At 39.4% G+C, this 17,881-nt stretch overlaps 1 protein-coding gene across 3 annotated transcripts in view; it reads right to left on the reverse strand.

Annotated features, from left to right (window-relative positions):
* Positions 1–17,881, reverse strand: part of TRPC4AP (transient receptor potential cation channel subfamily C member 4 associated protein) — a 73,809-nt gene that overhangs the window by 20,172 nt on the left and 35,756 nt on the right. For all 3 annotated transcript variants that reach the window (XM_007522655.3, XM_060188749.1, XM_007522654.3), the window contains exons 5-8: positions 13,818–13,873; positions 12,016–12,144; positions 3,779–3,986; positions 2,833–3,018 (exon numbers count right to left, since the gene is read on the reverse strand). In XM_007522655.3, coding sequence (XP_007522717.1) covers positions 2,833–3,018; positions 3,779–3,986; positions 12,016–12,144; positions 13,818–13,873 — 579 coding nt within the window. The remainder of the gene's footprint in view (positions 1–2,832; positions 3,019–3,778; positions 3,987–12,015; positions 12,145–13,817; positions 13,874–17,881) is intronic.

Genomic DNA, 17,881 nt, shown 5'->3' on the forward strand with positions numbered 1-17,881 from the left:
TACATAGGCTCCTGTGCGGAATATGGACCCCAGATCAAATCGATGGGATTTACAGTTAACAATATTTATATAATTTCCCCATATTTGGGAGCTACTCTCTTACCTGATTCAGCTTTCTAGTCCTTTTTCCAACTATGACTACCATCTCCCCAGACAATAACATGGGTCCACCTCCATATGAGATGTCAGGCTCAGGCAAAAATTAGTCAAGTCATGTGACCCTTGGAATATACCTAAAATAGACCTACTATAGCTTTTTTCAAAATGGAAACCCCAAATTTTCATCTGATGTTCAAGCTCCTAGAACCACACAGGACCATCATGTACAGCACCATGAATAATGTAGTAGTGCTGTGCTGTCTCTCCCTCTCTGTCTCTATCTAGAAAGAACAAGAGTCTGCTAAGAACAGTGGAACTGTGCAGGTGCAAAGACTCGGTATTAAATTAAATCAAATTAAATTAGGGCTGGGGAGATAGCATAATGGTTATGTAAATACTCTCAAGCCTGAGGCAACAAAGGTCCAAGGTTTAATCCCCAGCACCACACCATAAGCTAGAGCTGAGAAGTGCTCTGGTTAAAAAATAGTCATAAATTAATTAGTAAATGAAAGAGTATTATTATAATAGGCTCTTCAACTAAGAGGGGATAAGAAAAGCTAACTGGCTGTCCTTCCCAGTTAAATAGCATATTCTTTAGTTGAGAGCTAAGGAGAGAAGTCCTGTCTTTTTTTTTTTTTTTTTTTAGACAAGAGCAATTTTTTAAAATCACTTTAATGGAGGGTTAATTATTTATAGCACTGTTGTTGACACATGGGTACAATGTCTCATCTCCCCGTGATAGCTGTCTGCAAAACTCACTCACCCTCAGTTTAAGTCCTTTTTCACAACCATGCATCAGGACTCTCAAATCATCATACTTTCCTTCCCCACTTTCCACAGAGTCCTTTGCTTTGGTGGAATACAACACAACCGTTTTTTTTAAAATTCTTTTTAAATTTATTTATTTTCCCTTTTGCTGCCCTTGTTGTTTTTTATTATTGCTGTAGTTATTATTGTTGTTATTGATGTTGTCATTGTTTGATAGGACAGAGAAATGGAGAGAGGAAGGGAAGACAGAGAGGGGGAGAGAAAGATAGACACCTGCAGACCTGCTTCACCGCCTGTGAAGCGACTCCCCTGCAGGTGGGGAGCCAGGGGCTCGAACTGGGATTGTTATGCCGGTCCTTGCGCTTCACTCCACGTGCGCTTAACCCGCTGTGCTACTGCCCAACTCCCAACACAACCTTTTCTATAAATTCACAGGAAGTACTGTCTTTTTACCACACCTGCCCAGGCTGGAATTTCTTTTGTTTTCTTTCTTTCTTCTTCTTTTTTAAAATATTTATTTATTTATTTCCATTTGTTGCCCTTGTTGTTTTATTGTTGTAGTTATTATTGATGTTGTCATTGTTGAATAGGACAGAGAGAAATGGAAAGAGGAGGGGAAGATAGAGGGGGAGAGAAAGCTAGACACTGCAGACCTGCTTCACCACCTGTGAAGCGATTCCCCTGTAGGTGGAGAGCCGGTGTCTCGAACCAGGATCCTTCCGCCGGTACTTGTGCTTTGCGCCACTTGCTCTTAATCCGCCCAACTCCCTTTTTTTTTTTTTTGAAGATTTTATTTATTTATTAATGAGAAAGATAGGAAAGAGAGAGAAAAAGAACCAGACATCACTCTGGTACATGTGCTGCTGGGGACTGAATTCAGGACCTCACACTTGAGAGTCTGATGCCCTATCCACTGCGCCACCTCCCGGACCACCAGGCTAGAATTTCTATCACATAGATCTACACGTTACAAATTTAGTTTTAGTTGATTTAGTTTTAAAAAATGTTTACACACTTGCTGTATGCTCTTATAACAACTTCTACAAACAGAGGGTTTTTATTATTAGTTACAGATTTTGTTCATAGTTTCATTGGGGGGGGAGCAGGTTCACAAAGCTCTACACATTGTCATCCTATAAACAGACCACCCCCCTTTGACCTGCAAGATTATAGAGAGAATTCCTGGGTTTGTACAATGTGACCCCCGCCCTGCTGGCAAGAATAAAATGCTTCAGTATACGGTACCTGATTTATGATAAGCCAGAGGCCTTAACTAGGAAGCTAAAACTCATATAGTAAACAGACTAAATTAGAACAGAAAAAAGTGAAGACTAAAAATGTTTTGAATGAAGAGAGAGAAAGAACTCCGTGAGTTCCTAAAAAAAAAAAAAAAAAAAAAAAAAATGTTGTTTTTCTAATTCTAGTCAGCCCCTGGGTTCTGCAAGAAAACCATCTTCCTGTATCCAGATCCCCTGAGGAAATTCAAAGCAGTTTCTATCGTTAGCTATCAAAAAAGGTTTAACAGTCTGACAAAGGGTTGTTCTCAGAAAACTCTGCCTAAAGCATATTTCTTTATTTCTTCCTTTCTTCCTTTCTTTCTCTCTCTCTTTCTTTCTCTCTTTCTCCCCTTTTGTTTTATTGTTGTAGTTATTATTGTTGTTGTTGATGTTGTTGTTATTGGATAGGACAGAGAGAAATGGAGAGAGGAAGGGAAGACAGAGAGGGAGAAAGATAGACACCTGCAGACCTGCTTCACTGCTTGTGAAGCGACTCCCCTGCAGGTGGGGAGCCAGGGGCTTGAACCGAGATCCTTACACTGGTCCTTTCACTTCATGTCACCTGCGCTTAACCCACTGCACTATCGCCCAACCCCCCCTAAAGCATATTTCTAATAATTCTCTCTGGGAAAGACTCCAGGAAGCCAGGGGAAAGCTTGTCATCTCTCAGGAGACCCACCCCAAGTACCTTGACTGTGTTCAGATTCCTCATTAGCCACTCGCATCAGGGCTTCTAGCACCAGTGCGTTGTCTAGCCATGTGTACCACTCCTCCAACTCTTGAAGGAAACTGGCTGTGCCCGTTGACTCTGATACCTTTCGAGTTGCCAGTTTGCAAAGTCGCTCAACAAAGCCAGGGATGCTGAGAAGGGCAGCTGCCAAGGACAGAAAAGAGAGAGTTTTCAAAACAGAAGATCACCTCTGAAGCCATTAACAAATAACTTGTTCTTCACTTACATGACAGGAATGCTTTTTTATCAGACAGCAGCAAGTCAGAACTTAAAATGGAATGTCAAACCACAGTAAGATTGTAATAAATGTACAGAAACAGACTCACATCTACTACTGGGAATGTAAACTTGTTAATATTGCTACCTGAAATTTATATCTTCTCTCAAGAAGTCCATTTCTGACAAATTACCATAAAGAAATAATTCTGCATACAATGCTATTTTTTATAAAGATTGCTATTGATGCAGTTCTTACAACAGTGCACTGACAGCTTATTAGCTAAACATGATATTTTTATACAATGGATACAACAGATTAAGAGCAATGACAAACACAACTTTATGCTGTCAAAAAATATTTAAGTTTACTTGTTAGAGAGAAAAAAGACTATTAAACAGTATTGGCTTAAGTCTATTTTCTTTAAAAATTAAAATCACTTAATTTTCCATTGTGCTGAAAAGCAGACACAAATGGCTGGGGGGATGTTGCTCAGCTGAAAGAATGCAGGACTTGCATGCTTGATGCTCCAGGTTTAATCCCTAGCACTATGTGTACTAGACTGGTGCTTTGGCTTCTTTCTCTTTTTTATATGAACTAAGTTTTTAGTGGCCTGCAGGGTGGCACAGGGGATAAAGAACTGAACTCTAGCATGAGGTCCCAAATTCAAACCCTAGAATCTTGTACCCTGGTTGATTTCAGCTGCAGAAGGACCTAAGCTCAAGCTCTTCTTCTGCTGGGCATTTTTGGCAAGAAGTGTATGCTTGTCATCATTTCCTGTGTCCATCTCGGAAATCGTGACAGCTAGAATCCGGCAGAAATTAGCAAGCTGCTGTTGGTCGAAATTGGATACTAAGGAACTCAGATTAGGAACTTCATCTAGTCGGATCATTTCCTATAGAAGATACAAAAAAAAAAAACCATGTTATTTTCATACAATGGATACAACAGATACTAAAAGCAATGACAAACACAACCTTATGCTGTCATAAAATATTTAAGTTTACTTGTTAGAGAAAAAAAAACTATTAAACAGCATTGATTTTTGAATATGCTTTATTATTATTATTATTATTTTGCCACCAAGATTATCACTGGGGCCTGCACAACAACTCCACCATTCCTGGAGGCTTTTTTTTTTTTTTAAGTAAAGGGTGCAAGATAGGGGTGGGGGCGAGAACGAGAGGAAGATAAGGAATATTTACAACACTATTCAACTACTCATGAACACCCATCCCCTTGCAGGCAGGGATGGGGGGTGTGCTTGAACCCTCTTCACATGTGGTAGCATAAGCCACCCCCCCCCAATTCATTTAAGAATGGATGTATCCCTCTTATGCACCTTTAGAATAAGTGAGATAGCTAGACCATTCAGGTTCAAATCAGCTCTGCAATTTGCAGCTATGAACATTTCAGGTAAGTTACGAAAGCTCTAAGTCTTGGTTTACTCATTTATCAGATAGAACTAACTTACTTCCATAGGAGTGGACTGAGGATTAAACTCTTTTGAGCATCAGTGCTCTTATTATTTACTTTTGCATATGTAACATAGCCTACTAAAAAGGTATACTACTCAATTTTTATCAACCATCAATTGACATTCTTGGTAGAACTTTTTTTTAAGAAATAAAACACTGGCAGCCAGGTGGTGGCGCACCCGGTTGAACAAACATGTTACAATGCACAAGCACCCAGGTTCTAGCATCCAGTCCCCACCCTGCAGGGGGAAAGCTTTGCAAGTGAAGCAGTGCTGCAGGTGTCTAGGAGTCTCTCTTGCTCTCTATCTCCCCCTTCCCTCTCAATTGCTGACTATCTTTATCCAATAAATAAAAAAAATAATAATAAAAAAGAGAAAAAAAATTGTAATGCAGAGACTCCCAAGTTCCAAGTTCATACCTCATAAGCCATAAACTAGAGCTGAGAGCAGTGCTCTGATAGAAAAGGAGAAAAGAAATTAAATCATTTATATACAGCTAGAAGAATACTATGTATCCCATGCAGCTGCATTCCTTCTTTTCCTCAGAGGTAATCAATCAGTACTTGAACATTATCATTCTCATACATTCATTTTAAAAGTATTTTTATTTATTATTAGAGACAGATATTGAAAGGGGTGGGGGAGACAGAGAGAGGGAAAGAGAGAAACACCTGCAAACTTGCTTTATTTTACTTTTTTTTAGCTTTCTCCCTGCAAGTAGGGGCCAGGGGCTTGAACCTGGGTCCTTGGGTGCACTGTGATGTATGTGCTTAACCAGGTAGACCACTGCCTGGCCCTTTCATTCGCATATATTTTTATACTTACAAATAGTTCCTCAAAAATATATGTCCATGCTCTATATATACAGTGTGAATGACATATACCTTACTTTTCAGTCAACTTAAGACTCAAATACACTGAAATGGAGGCAGGCAGTGGTTCACCCAGGCGAGCACATGTTCAGGGCCCAGGTTCAAGCACAGTGTCCCCAAGTTGAGAGAGAGAGAGAGAGAGAGAGAGAGAGAGTGTGTGTGTGTGTGTGTGTGTGTGTGTTGTGGAGCAATGCTGCTCTTCTCTGTCTTTCCCTCTTTGTGAAAAGATGAAAAGAGAGAAAGGGGAAGAAAATAAATAAATAAATAAATAAATAAATAAATAAATAAATAAATAACCAACCAAAGGAACAGGTGAAGTCATACAGGTACTAAAGCCCCAATTCCCACTATTTTATTATACAACATTTTTCTCTTTGTCTAGATAAGCAATAATTTTTCACTACTAAACAATGTTTCATAAGTGCCCTGGGAAGTGGCAAGCAGTAAAAGTACTAGACTCCCAAGCTCCAGATCCTAGTTCAATCTCTAGCACTTCATGTGCCAGAGTGATAATCTGGTTCCCTCTTCCCCAATTTTTCATAATAAAGCTTTGAAAAATGATTTTAAAGAAAAATGTTGTGTTGAACATTCCTTTTATACACACACACATCCAATTATATAGAGATCACATTCTTGACTTTACTAGAACTATTTCCTTCCTTGATTTGAACATTTCAAACATTTCAACATTGATGTTTACTGTGTTTTTATATACATCTTATATCCAAGAATAATGTATTTCTTCTATAACTAGTTTTTGTCATGAACTACGTAGAGAATATGATGAAATGTTATTTTAAAAATTTTACTGTATTCCAATTTTTTCTTCCTTAATCCTTTTGTTAAAGTATTTATTTACTAGATACAGACAGAAAGTAATTGAGAAGGGAGGGGGAGATAGATAGGGGAAGAGACAAAAAGACACCTGCAGCCCTACTTCATCACTCATGAAGCCTTTCTGCCTATAGGTGGGGATCAGGGGCTTGAACTTGGGTCCTTGCACACTGTAATGTGTATGCTTAACCAGGCACGCCACCAACTGGCCCCTTTCTTTCTTAATATGTAAATGTCATGTGTTATATGAATTTCCCTCTCCTTCAAACATCTTCATATTCCTCAGACAATACCTGATACCCTTTCATTTCTTTTCTTTTTTTTTTAATATTTTATTTTATTTATTTATTCCCTTTTGTTGCCCTTGTTGTTTTATTGTTGTAGTTATTATTGTTGTTGTCGTCGTTGTTGGATAGGACAGAGAGAAATGGAGAGAGGAGGGGAAGACAGAGAGGAGGAGAGAAAGACAGACACCTGCAGACCTGCTTCACCGCCTGTGAAGCGACTCCCCTGCAGGTGGGGAGCCGGGGTTCGAACCGGGATCCTTACACCGGTCCTTGTGCTTTGCGCCACCTGCACTTAACCCGCTGCGCTACAGCCGGACTCCCTTCTTTTCTTTTCTTTTCTTTTCTTTTCTTTTCTTTTCTTTTCTTTTCTTTTCTTTTCTTTTCTTTGCCTCCAGGGTTATTGCGGGGTTTGGTGCCTGCACCATGAATCCACTTCTCCTGAAGGCCAGTTTTTATTTTCCCTTTTGTTGCCCTTGCTGTGGTTATTATTGTTGATAATGTCATTCGTTGTTGGATAGGACAGAGAGAAATGGAGAGAGGAGGGGAAGACAGAGAGGGGGAGAGAAGGATAGACACCTGCAGACCTGCTTCACTGCCTGTGAAGCAACTCCCCTGCAGGTGGGGAGCCGGGGACTCAAACCGGGATCCTTACACTGGTCCTTGCGCTTTGCACAACGTGCGCTTAACCCGCTGCGCTACCGCCCAAACCTCGATACCCTTCATTTCATTAAGGAACTTAGCTCCCACTAGACCAGGATTTGTCTATAACTGAAAGTATTATATGATACTGTCATTGTATGTTTTTCTTTTTTTTAATCTTCCAAAAAAAAAAAAAAAAGACTGCCTTGAAGGAAGGGTGTGTCTTGCCATCTTTCTAGAATCCCAATATGCAAATTACCTGGTTCAAGGAAGGGTGTCAGTAAATGTGTACTGAACAAGTAACTTCTAGAGGCCATCAAGAAGCCACCTACTTTCTATTTCTAATGGAACACACAAGTTTCCTGAGGAGACATTCAGGAATAGCTTCTTGTACCTTTGATCTCACTTGCCCCAGTATACAGTAAATGCTAGCTACTGTCACTATTGACTTTCAGTTCATCAGTCCCTCTACTTTAGTATATAAGTCATAAAATAAGTCCCACCACTGTAAGTATACTTCTGTTCTTTTCAATTTATTTAATATGCATGTGTTATAAGCTTTTCATCCAAGGAGACTACTTTCTTATCTTTTTAAATAGTTCTTTGCTATTAAAGTTTTCATTTCCAAAGGTTCTTCAAATTGTCACTATTCCCAATTTAAGCTGTCTAGATCTGGACTCAGAAGCGGAGGTCTATCATTCAGACTTCAAATAATCTAATGTTAAGAAACTATCACTACACACAGGAGGACCTAGTAGGGTTTGAATTGTCATGTGGAAAACTGAGAAATGTTACACAAACTATTATATTTTATTTTACTACTGACTATAAACCATTAACTCCTCAGTAAAGAAATCTTAAAAAAGAAAAAAAAGTTTTTATTATATGAGGCTCAGAGGGTAGATAGTATAATGGTTATGCAAAGAGTCACTCATGCCTGAGGCTCCAAAATCTCAGGTTCAGTCCCCATTTCACCATAAGCCAGAACTAAGCAGTGCTCTTAAAGTCAAACTCTCACTATTTGCAGATGACATGATAGTATACATAGAAAAACCTAAAGAATCCAGTAGAAAACTACTAGAAGTTATTAGGCAATATAGCAAGGTATCAGGCTACAAAATCAATGTACAAAAATCAGTATCATTTCTCTATGCAAACACTAAAACTGAAGAAAAAGACATCCAGAAATCACTCCCATTCACTATTGCAACAAAATCAATAAAATACCTCGGAGTAAAGCTGACCAAAGAAGTGAAAGACTTGTATACTGAAAACTATGAGTCACTCTTCAAGGAAATAGAAACTGATACCAAGAAATGGAGAGATATCCCATGCTCATGGATCGGAAGAATAAATATCATCAAAATGAATATTCTCCCCAGAGCCATATACAAATTTAATGCGATACCCATCAAAGTTCCACCAAGCTTCTTTAAGAAAATAGAACAAAAACTACATTCATTTATCTGGAACCAGAAAACACCTAGAATTGCCAAAACCATCTTGAGGAAAAGAAACAGAAACGGAGGCATCATACTCCCAGATCTCAAACTATATTATAATGCCATCATCATCAAAACAGCCTGGTACTGGAACAAAAATAGGCACACAGACCAGTGGAACAGAATTGAAAGCCCATATCTAAACCCCCACACCTATGGACATCTAATTTTTGATAAGGGGGCCCAAAGTATTAAATGGAAGAAGAAGGCTCTCTTCAATAAATGGTGCTGGGAAAACTAGGTTATAACATGCAGAAGAATGAACTTGAACCACCTTATCTCACCAGAAACAAAAATCAACTCCAAATGGATCGAAGACCTGGATGTCAGACCAGAAACTATCAAATACTTAGAGGAAAACATTAGTGAAACACTTTCCCACCTAAACCTCAAGGATATCTTTGATGACACAAACCCAATTGCAAGGAAGACTAAAGCAGAAACAAACCAATGGGACATCAAATTGAAAAGCTTCTGCACAGTCAAAGAAACTATCACACAAACAAAGAGACCCCTCACAGAATGGGAGAAGATCTTCACATGCCAAACATCAGACAAGAGACTAATCACCAAAATATACAGAGAACTCAGCAAACTTAGCACCAAAAAAGCAAATGACCCCATCCAAAAATGGGCAGAGGATATGAACAAGACATTCACTTCAGAGGAGATCCAAAAGGCTAACAAACATATGAAAAACTGTTCCAGGTCGCTGATTGTCAGAGAGATGCAAATAAAGACAACACTGCGATACCACCTCACTCCTGTGAGAATGACATACATCAAAAAGGACAGCAGCAACAAATGTTGGAGAGGCTGTGGGGACAGAGGAACCCTTCTGCACTGCTGGTGGGAATGTAAATTGGTCCAGCCTCTCTGGAAAGCAGTCTGGAGAACTCTCACAAGGCTAGACACAGACCTTCCATATGACCCAGTAATTCCTCTCCTGGGGATTTACCCCAAGGATTCCATAATGCCCAACCAAAAAGATGTGTGTACATCTATGTTCATAGCAGCACAATTCATAATAGCTAAAACCTGGAAGGAACCCAGGTGCCCAACAGCAGATGAGTGGCTGAGAAAGCTTTGGTACATATACACAATGAAATACTATGCAGCTATCAAGAACAATGAGCCCACCTTCTCTGACCCATCTTGGACAGAGCTAGAAGGAATTATGTTAAGACAACTAAGTCAGAAAGATAAAGATGAGTATGGGATGTCCCCACTCATCAACAGAAGTTGAGAAAGAAGAACAGAAAGGGAAACTAAAAGCAGGATCTGATTAAATCGAGAGCAGGGCACCAATGTAAAAACACTGTGGTGAAGGGGAGGGTGGCCATTGGGCTTCCCGGCACGGTGGAGGGTGGGGGGTCGGGGGTGGGTGGTGGGGATGGGACACAGTCTTTTGGTGGTGGGAGTGGTGTTTTTGTACAATCCTATTAAAGTGTAAACATTATATAAACCACTAATTAATATGAGAGGCGAAAAACTGATGATATGTCTAGAACTTCTTAAAACACAGACTGAGTATTTTTAATACATAGGCTGTCTTTGATATGTTCTCTCCTAAAAGCCTAGACCAGGGAGAACAGAAGCAACCGACAGCACAGCTATATACAAGATGCTGGGTACTATACCCCAAACCCTATCAAAGGGACTTTCCAAAGTGAACCCTATCACCAAATAATGTGATGATAACAATAACTATCCATTGTCTTCTTGAACCCTAAGACAACAGGAACCTTACATTTCCACTATAGAGCCTATATTTCCCCCAGTCCTGGAACCTTAGGGTGGGGCCCACTTTTCTGCATGCTGCTCTCAATTCAAATCAAACAATATTGCATCCGCGGATCGCAACCTAATCAACACAACGAGTGTCACCCCAGCATGCTTCACTTCAGACTGTGACCAGAAACTTCAGGTGTGGAATGACAACCCTTCAGCTTCATCACTCGGGTGAGACCTTTCCTTTCATAGTATTCTCTAATTCCATTCCAGGTGTTCCACTCCCCAATAAAGTCCCCAAACCTAGATATAGTCCAGGTCCCCGAGATAGAGCATAGGTTCACCCGTGCCCATAAACTAGGGGAAAAATATATACCTGAAAGCAGAAGTACACAAGAGCAGGCAGGGAATACCCCCAACACTTCATCTGCACTATTACAGTCTTTAGGTCCATGATTGTTCAACAATTGAGAGAGGAGGGGAAGACAGAGTGGGGGAGAGAAAGACACCTGTAGACCTGCTTCACCGCCTGTGAAGTTACTCCCCTGCAGGTGGGGAGGTGGAGGCTCGAACCGGGATCCCTATGCCAGTCCTTGTGCTTTGCACCACGTGCGCTTAACCCATTACACTACCGCCCGACCCCCACCATTATGCTATTTACGCCCAACCAAATAATATGATTTTTTAAAAAAATCACCTCATATGACCCAGAGTTTTAAATGATAGAGAAGTCAGAGCTCTAATACATACAGTGCCAGGGACTGAAATGGGAGCCACAGACACAAAAATCCTGTCCTCTACCAGCTGAGCTATTTCCTCAGGCCTCTATAATTATTGTTTAAAGCCTACTCTAGATAATTTTGATTCTTCATTTTATGACCAGGTAGAAGGATCTTAGTGATCGTATTTGTGACTCTTGTATTGGTGTCAATCAAACTCTAACTGTTGAAGGTGAGTGAGAAAAAACATAGGAAGACTTAATAATTGAAAGTCAAATAGCATCATCAAGGGGAACATCATCACCTAATGAATAAAAGTTTTGCAAGCAAATATTGAGAAGAGCCAGAATTAAATCCCCATACGGCAGCACAAAATTATGCTAAAAAGGTCTTGCATCATAATAATCAGTGAGAGGCAATTTAGTTTGATCAAAGTAATACTAACCATTTAAATTTATGAAATCAAGTAGCTTTTAAGCTTTAGTACTAGGGTGATATCAATGTATAAATCTTTTTGGTTTTATAGTCATGCAAGACCCATTAGTATAAGGAGAATGACTTAGTTTTTGATTTGTAAATATTCAACTAACATGGGGTAGTGGAGAGAGCATACTGGTTATGCAAACTCTCATGCCTGAGGCTCTGAAGTCCCAGGTTCAATCCCCTGCACCACCATAAGCCACAGCTGAGCAGTGCTCTGGAGAAAATGAATAAATATTCAAGTAACAAAAAATAATTTTACACCAGTAGTATGGAAGAATTTTTCTTTAATAGGAGCTCTGCACATTATTCAGATTTGAGAACCTAATAGTCTGAGATACTCTCTCCCGTCTGGTTGTTCAACTGTTAGAGGTTTAACTTACCTTTTTAACACCCAAAATATCTTCAATGAGAGTTGCAGTTTGTAAGAATGTCTTCTTACTTGTCATCAGTGTAAAGAGGAAGATCACAAAGTCATTCTTTTCTGCCAAGCGCTTTGTGACTCCTTCCGTCTATCGTAAGAACAAAATGAAATATGAGCAACAAGATACCTCATTTAGACTCTGGGAAAGCAATCCCACTTTACATCAGGAATTCTTATTTAGGGTTATAGATTTTTAGAACTACTGTACACAAATGCATTTTTCTGGGGGTGGTTATATTTTATTTTCCTCTTAATGATACTTATAATAGATTCCTGTCCTAGTAGTATCTATCTCATACCTAAATCAGGAGCTACAAACTAGCATTCAGTAGGCCAACTTTTAGTTGGCCAGTAGTACTTTTAAATTTCTGCATTTAATAGTCTTCAAGCAGAACCTGCTTATGCACAACTTACATAATAAGTTCCTACTCTGAAACAGAAGTACTTTAAACATTTGTTTTCTGTCTGATCCCTAGAAAAACTGGTTTAGAACTCTAAAAGCTCTCCGCTCTCCGCCTAACCCTAATTAAGCCAGATCATCATAGAGTAAAACCACACATTTCTATGTATTTTATGTTTTTTTTCCCCAATCTCTTTAAAAACTGAACTGTGTTTTACTGGAATCACCGATTATCATTAGATGACATTATTAACAACCAACTTCAGGTGACACAGGTCAAGTGTGAGCCCCACATGTTTTGGTGCTGTGGTCTCTTTAACACATACTACCTCCATCTCAATCTACAAATAAATAAATACAATTAACTTCAGAAAGCTCACAGACTATCTGAATATTACTGACTGAATCATATTATACTCTTCAACTATTTTCCTTACAGATCTACCTATGCCTATGTGCTTCCTGCTACACAAGGTACTTGAGCACTGAAACATGGCTAGAGTGAACTGAAATGTGCTGTGTATTAAGAGAAAACCACACTAGACTTTAAAAGATTAGTACAAAAACCACTTCTGCTGGCTATATGATTAAAGTATATATATATTTCTGTCTTCCTTTCTTCCCAAGAGCACCACTCATCTTGGGCTACTGACGATGGCAAGAAGCAGACCTGAGACCCCTAACATGGGAGCCCCATACACTTACTACACTATCTCTCTGGTCCTAGAATAGTATTCTTGACGTGTGCTGCTGGGTAGTCAGAAAAGTCGTATTTTTTATGTTTTCTATTCAAAAATGTGTCATGTCTTTTCTGACAACCAATATATCTCAGTTAGTACCCACAACTGTGTTAGTAATGATTCCTAATTGTATTCTATAGATAGGAAAATGAAATTTGGGAAACTAGTAAGCATTAAGTCAAAACTAAATTCCAGCATTAAGTGCAATGCTCTTTTCTTTTTACCAAATTGCTTCCTTTATTCACCATTCTTCCCTGCTGTTCAAATATGTGGGTGATTCTCCTGGCTCTCATTTACTAATTAATAAAATAGGCATAATGAGGTAAAAAGGAGTGTTAAAGCTCATACACTCTTCCAGTGCCTGAATTCTTCTGACAATTGTTTAGCTTGACTAGATACCTTCAGGATTACAAATATCATTACACACTGAAGCAGTCCTGATGCTATGATATTCTGCTTCACTTTGACTGGCTGATTTTATGTATCAGACATATATCAAATCAATTCTCTTAATGTTTAAAGACAGATCTCATATCTACTACCCCCATACAAATGTTCCCTTCTCAAGTACTTCAGGTATGATAGGGAGATAAGTGGGGTCCCAATGGCAAGGGTACTTACACAGACACAGGTGTTATAGAGGATGCTTAGACAGTCCTTGGACATTTTATCACTTACTGAAAGTAAAAGGGGGAAAATGTTACTTTTATTACTGAAAATATAAAGGCAGTAGTTATTTTTATTACTATTTTTTAAATACAAGACCTGGTTTAGATCTGAGAGGTAACTTGGTCTGTTAGAGTAAAGAACTTATGTGCCTTAGGCCCAAAAGGTCATCGGTTCAATGTTGGGTAACAGCTTGTAGCAAGAGCTGAGCAGTAATCTGTTAGCTCATAAAACAAATCTGTTTAAAAAAAGGGGTGGGCTTTTCTCATAATCTCCATTAGGATATTTATTTTCAGTTTAGCACACAAATCCTTCCGATCATCACTCTGTCTGTTACAACCAAAGGTTTCTACATAGTTTTCTTTTTCATTTTTCATTTTTGTTATTATTATTTATTTACTTATTGGATAGAGACAGCCAGAAATTGAGAGGGGAGAGGGAAGGGAGAGCCAGAGAGGGAAAGAGAAAGAGACACCTGCAGCACTGCTTCACCATTTACAAAGCTTTCCCCCTGCAGGTGGGGACCAGAGGCTTGAACCTTGTGCATTGTAATATGTGTAATCAGGTGTACCCCATCCTTTTCTTTCTTTCTTCCTTTCTTTCTTTCTTCCTCTCTCTCTCTCTCTTTTTTTTTTTTTACCAGAGCACTGCTCAGCTCTGGCTTATTGTGGTGCCAGGGACAGAACTTGGGACCTTTGGTGCCTCAGGCCCGAAAGTATTTTTGCATAACTATTATGCAAAATAATTTATATCAAATAAGGTTTTTCTTTATTTTATATAATAGCCAGTTTTTAATAAGTGCTACAGGCTTCATAATTTCAACTTGTGGTATATTTAATAAGCCATGTTCTCTTTGTAGCTTTTTAGGACATCTTCAGGGCCTTAGATTCTTGTTTGTTATTTAGACAGACTAAAAACAGGTAAAACAAATGACCAAAGAGTAGAAGTAGCCTAAATGTCTATCAACAGGTGAACAGCTAAAGTTATGGGATATATATTCTATGGAATACTACTCTGAAATAAAAAAAAAAAAAGATGATATTGTGTACTTTGAGACAAAAATGGATGGAACTAGAGGTGATTATGCAAGACAACTACTGAATGGTTTCATTCATATGTGGAATCTAGAGAACCTATACACATGAATTTGCAAACAAACAAAAAACACAGAAGCAAGCAAACTCTAAGACTTGTGAAGACTATGGTGGTTATCTCTGGGAGGTGGGAGGGTGGAGACACAGATCTTTAGTGGTATGTGGTGTAGAACTAATTATACATTGTAATCTTGAAATGCTATAATCCACTATTAGGCACAAATTTTTTTAAAAATGGGAAAATAGGTATACCATATTTGTAGTTTATGTTGAATTGGTTCAAGGTTCATTTGTACTAGAACCCAAAGTATCGGTATTGTGATTGCTGTTGCTACATATTTCCATTGAAAGTTCTACTGGCAGAAAATATTTTCACTAAGTATTTTTCAGTCCCATACCCCCTTTTGTGTTGGGAAAATGTCAAGTCTAAGTTAAATGAAGAACTAGCTACTTTGGGGTCTTGCAGGTGGCTCAGTGGGTACAATGCATGCCATTTTTATGCGTATTCATCAGGCCCTAGGTTCAATCCTTGGTATCATATGGGAGTATCATGAACAGCACCCAAAGAAACTATCAACAATCGGAGTAATACTTTGATCTTTCTCCTTTCTCATCCTAAAAAGAACAGAATTTAAAAAAAAGGGGGGGAGGGTTGGGAGGAAGTTCGGCATTATGGTGCGTATGTAAAGGACTGGGTTCATAAAAAAAAAATTTTATTATCTTTATTTATTAGATAGGCAGCCAGAAATTGAGAGGAAGAGGTAAGATAGAGAGGGAGAAACAGAGAGACAGAGAGACATCTGCAGCCCTGCTTTACCACTTGCAAAGTTTTCCCCCTGCAAGTAGGGATCGGGAGCTTGAACCTGAGTCCTTAGACATTGTAATATGTGAGCTCAACCAGGTGCGCCACCACCCGGCTCCCTGGGCTCATTTCTCTGCATTGTACTTAAAAAAAAAAAAATTTAAAGACCCAGTTACTTTTCTGGAGAGTAGCACTAAAAGAAAGTTAAATTTTCATCAACTGACCATTCAAACTAGGAGTTGATAAAAGCGAGCGAGCATGCATAGTAGATAAAGTACCGTTTTTGAAATTACTTTTTTTAATGTGTTACCAGGGAAACACTCCAGGATTTTGCACATATGATGTATAACTAAGCCATACTGGCCCAATCTTTTTTTTCTTGAGAAAAGAGCAAGATACACCAAAGTACTGTTCTACCATCTATGAAATTCTGCCTTCTTTAACCTTGATACCAGAGATCAAACACAAGACCTCACAGATGCAAGGCAGGTACTTTATATAATGAGTCATCCTCCTGGGCCCTCTTTGGTTACTTTTTTTTTTTTTTACTTGGGGGGGAATATTTTTTTATTATTAACATAATTACTAATTACTACAATAGCAGTCATTTGGTTTAATTTAGTTTCCAAAGATGTGTCAAACATATTTTTAATTCTCCACCATTTATTCTGAACAAGGTAAGCAATCACCTAACTTGTTATACAAGGAACATCTTTTCTTTCTGGAGGATGCTTAATTCCTGTGAATGTTGTGAGCTGATACTTAGCTCAAGCACAAGACACCCATATGGTCACCTGGCCACAGTTAAGCTACCTGCTAGGTGCCTGATCACATGTTCTGTCCTAGCTTGGCTCCCTGTCACTAACTAATGATCCTATCAGAGTATGTGTCTGTCTAGTATAGAATATTCTTTATTCATTGAAGAGGCAGAGCCATTAAGGTGAAACAAATGTCCTCTCTTTAGATCTGGAAGGGAAAATATGTACGAAAAGGTCGAGTTGGGGACAGGTGGTGGCACATCTGGTTGAGCACACATGTTACAATGCACAAGGACCCAGGTTCAAGCCCCCAGTCCCCACCTGTGGGGGGAAAGCTCTGTGAGTCGTGAAGCAGTGCTGCAGGTGTCTGTCTCTCTCCCTCTCTATCTCTTCCTACCCTCTCCATTTTTGTCTCTATCCAATAAAGATAATTTTAAAAAATTAAAAAAAAGAAAACATAAAGGTCAAGTCTATTCAGAAGATGGTGAAATAGTAGGATCCAGCATTGGAGACCATGAGGGAACAGAAACCACATTAAAGATCTGTTTCTCTCCTCTCCTCTCCCGGATCAACTAGGAATACCAAAGGAGACCACCTGGGACTGAAACAAGACAGGACTAGAACGACTACAAGAACCCACCAAATCACTGGTGAGTGCAAACACGTGTGGCGGTGACAGAGAGGAGCCTAGGGAGAGACTAAGTGGCTGGTAACAGTCCAGCGGTTTATCAGTTGAGACACCACCTCCAGTCTGTTCCACCAACAAGGGGACAGCTGAAGGGAGGAGAGGACTCCCCGGAGACTCACCAAGTGCAACTCTTGAGTCTCCATTGCTACTACCCTCAGAATCTGGAGCAGCGGCAGGGAGGGTCACTGGGGGACAGAGATCTAACCAGAAAACTCAAGAGAAGACCTATACCTCGGTGGCATAGCTGTGGGGCTGTGAAAGTCTCTTTGCATAACCACCGGACTATCTCTGCCACACCCTGCCTTATCTCTTGGTCAGGAGTCAGTGATTAAGCTAAGAAGCCTACTTATAGTTTAGTGGCTCACTTCATTCCTGTCCCACATCTTGGAATCTGAGTCTATGCCCAAAATTTGGAATCATGCGAAGATAATAGCAGTTTTGAAACCAAAGAAAGACCCAACACTGGCCGCCAGCTATAGACCAATTTCTCTCCTCTCCGTGTGTTACAAACTCCTTGAGAGGCTGCTTCTGTCACGTATTTCTCCTCTTACAGAGAAATTCCTATCACCCGCCCATGCTGGTTTCCGCCCAGGAAGATCTACCTGCGAACAAGCCCTGGCCCTCTCAACTTAGATTGAAAATGGATTCCAGAAGAATTTAAAGACGGGTGCTGTCTT

This window comes from Erinaceus europaeus, chromosome 1 (assembly GCF_950295315.1).
Source record: "Erinaceus europaeus chromosome 1, mEriEur2.1, whole genome shotgun sequence".
In the NCBI taxonomy this organism is placed as follows: Eukaryota; Metazoa; Chordata; class Mammalia; order Eulipotyphla; family Erinaceidae; genus Erinaceus; species Erinaceus europaeus.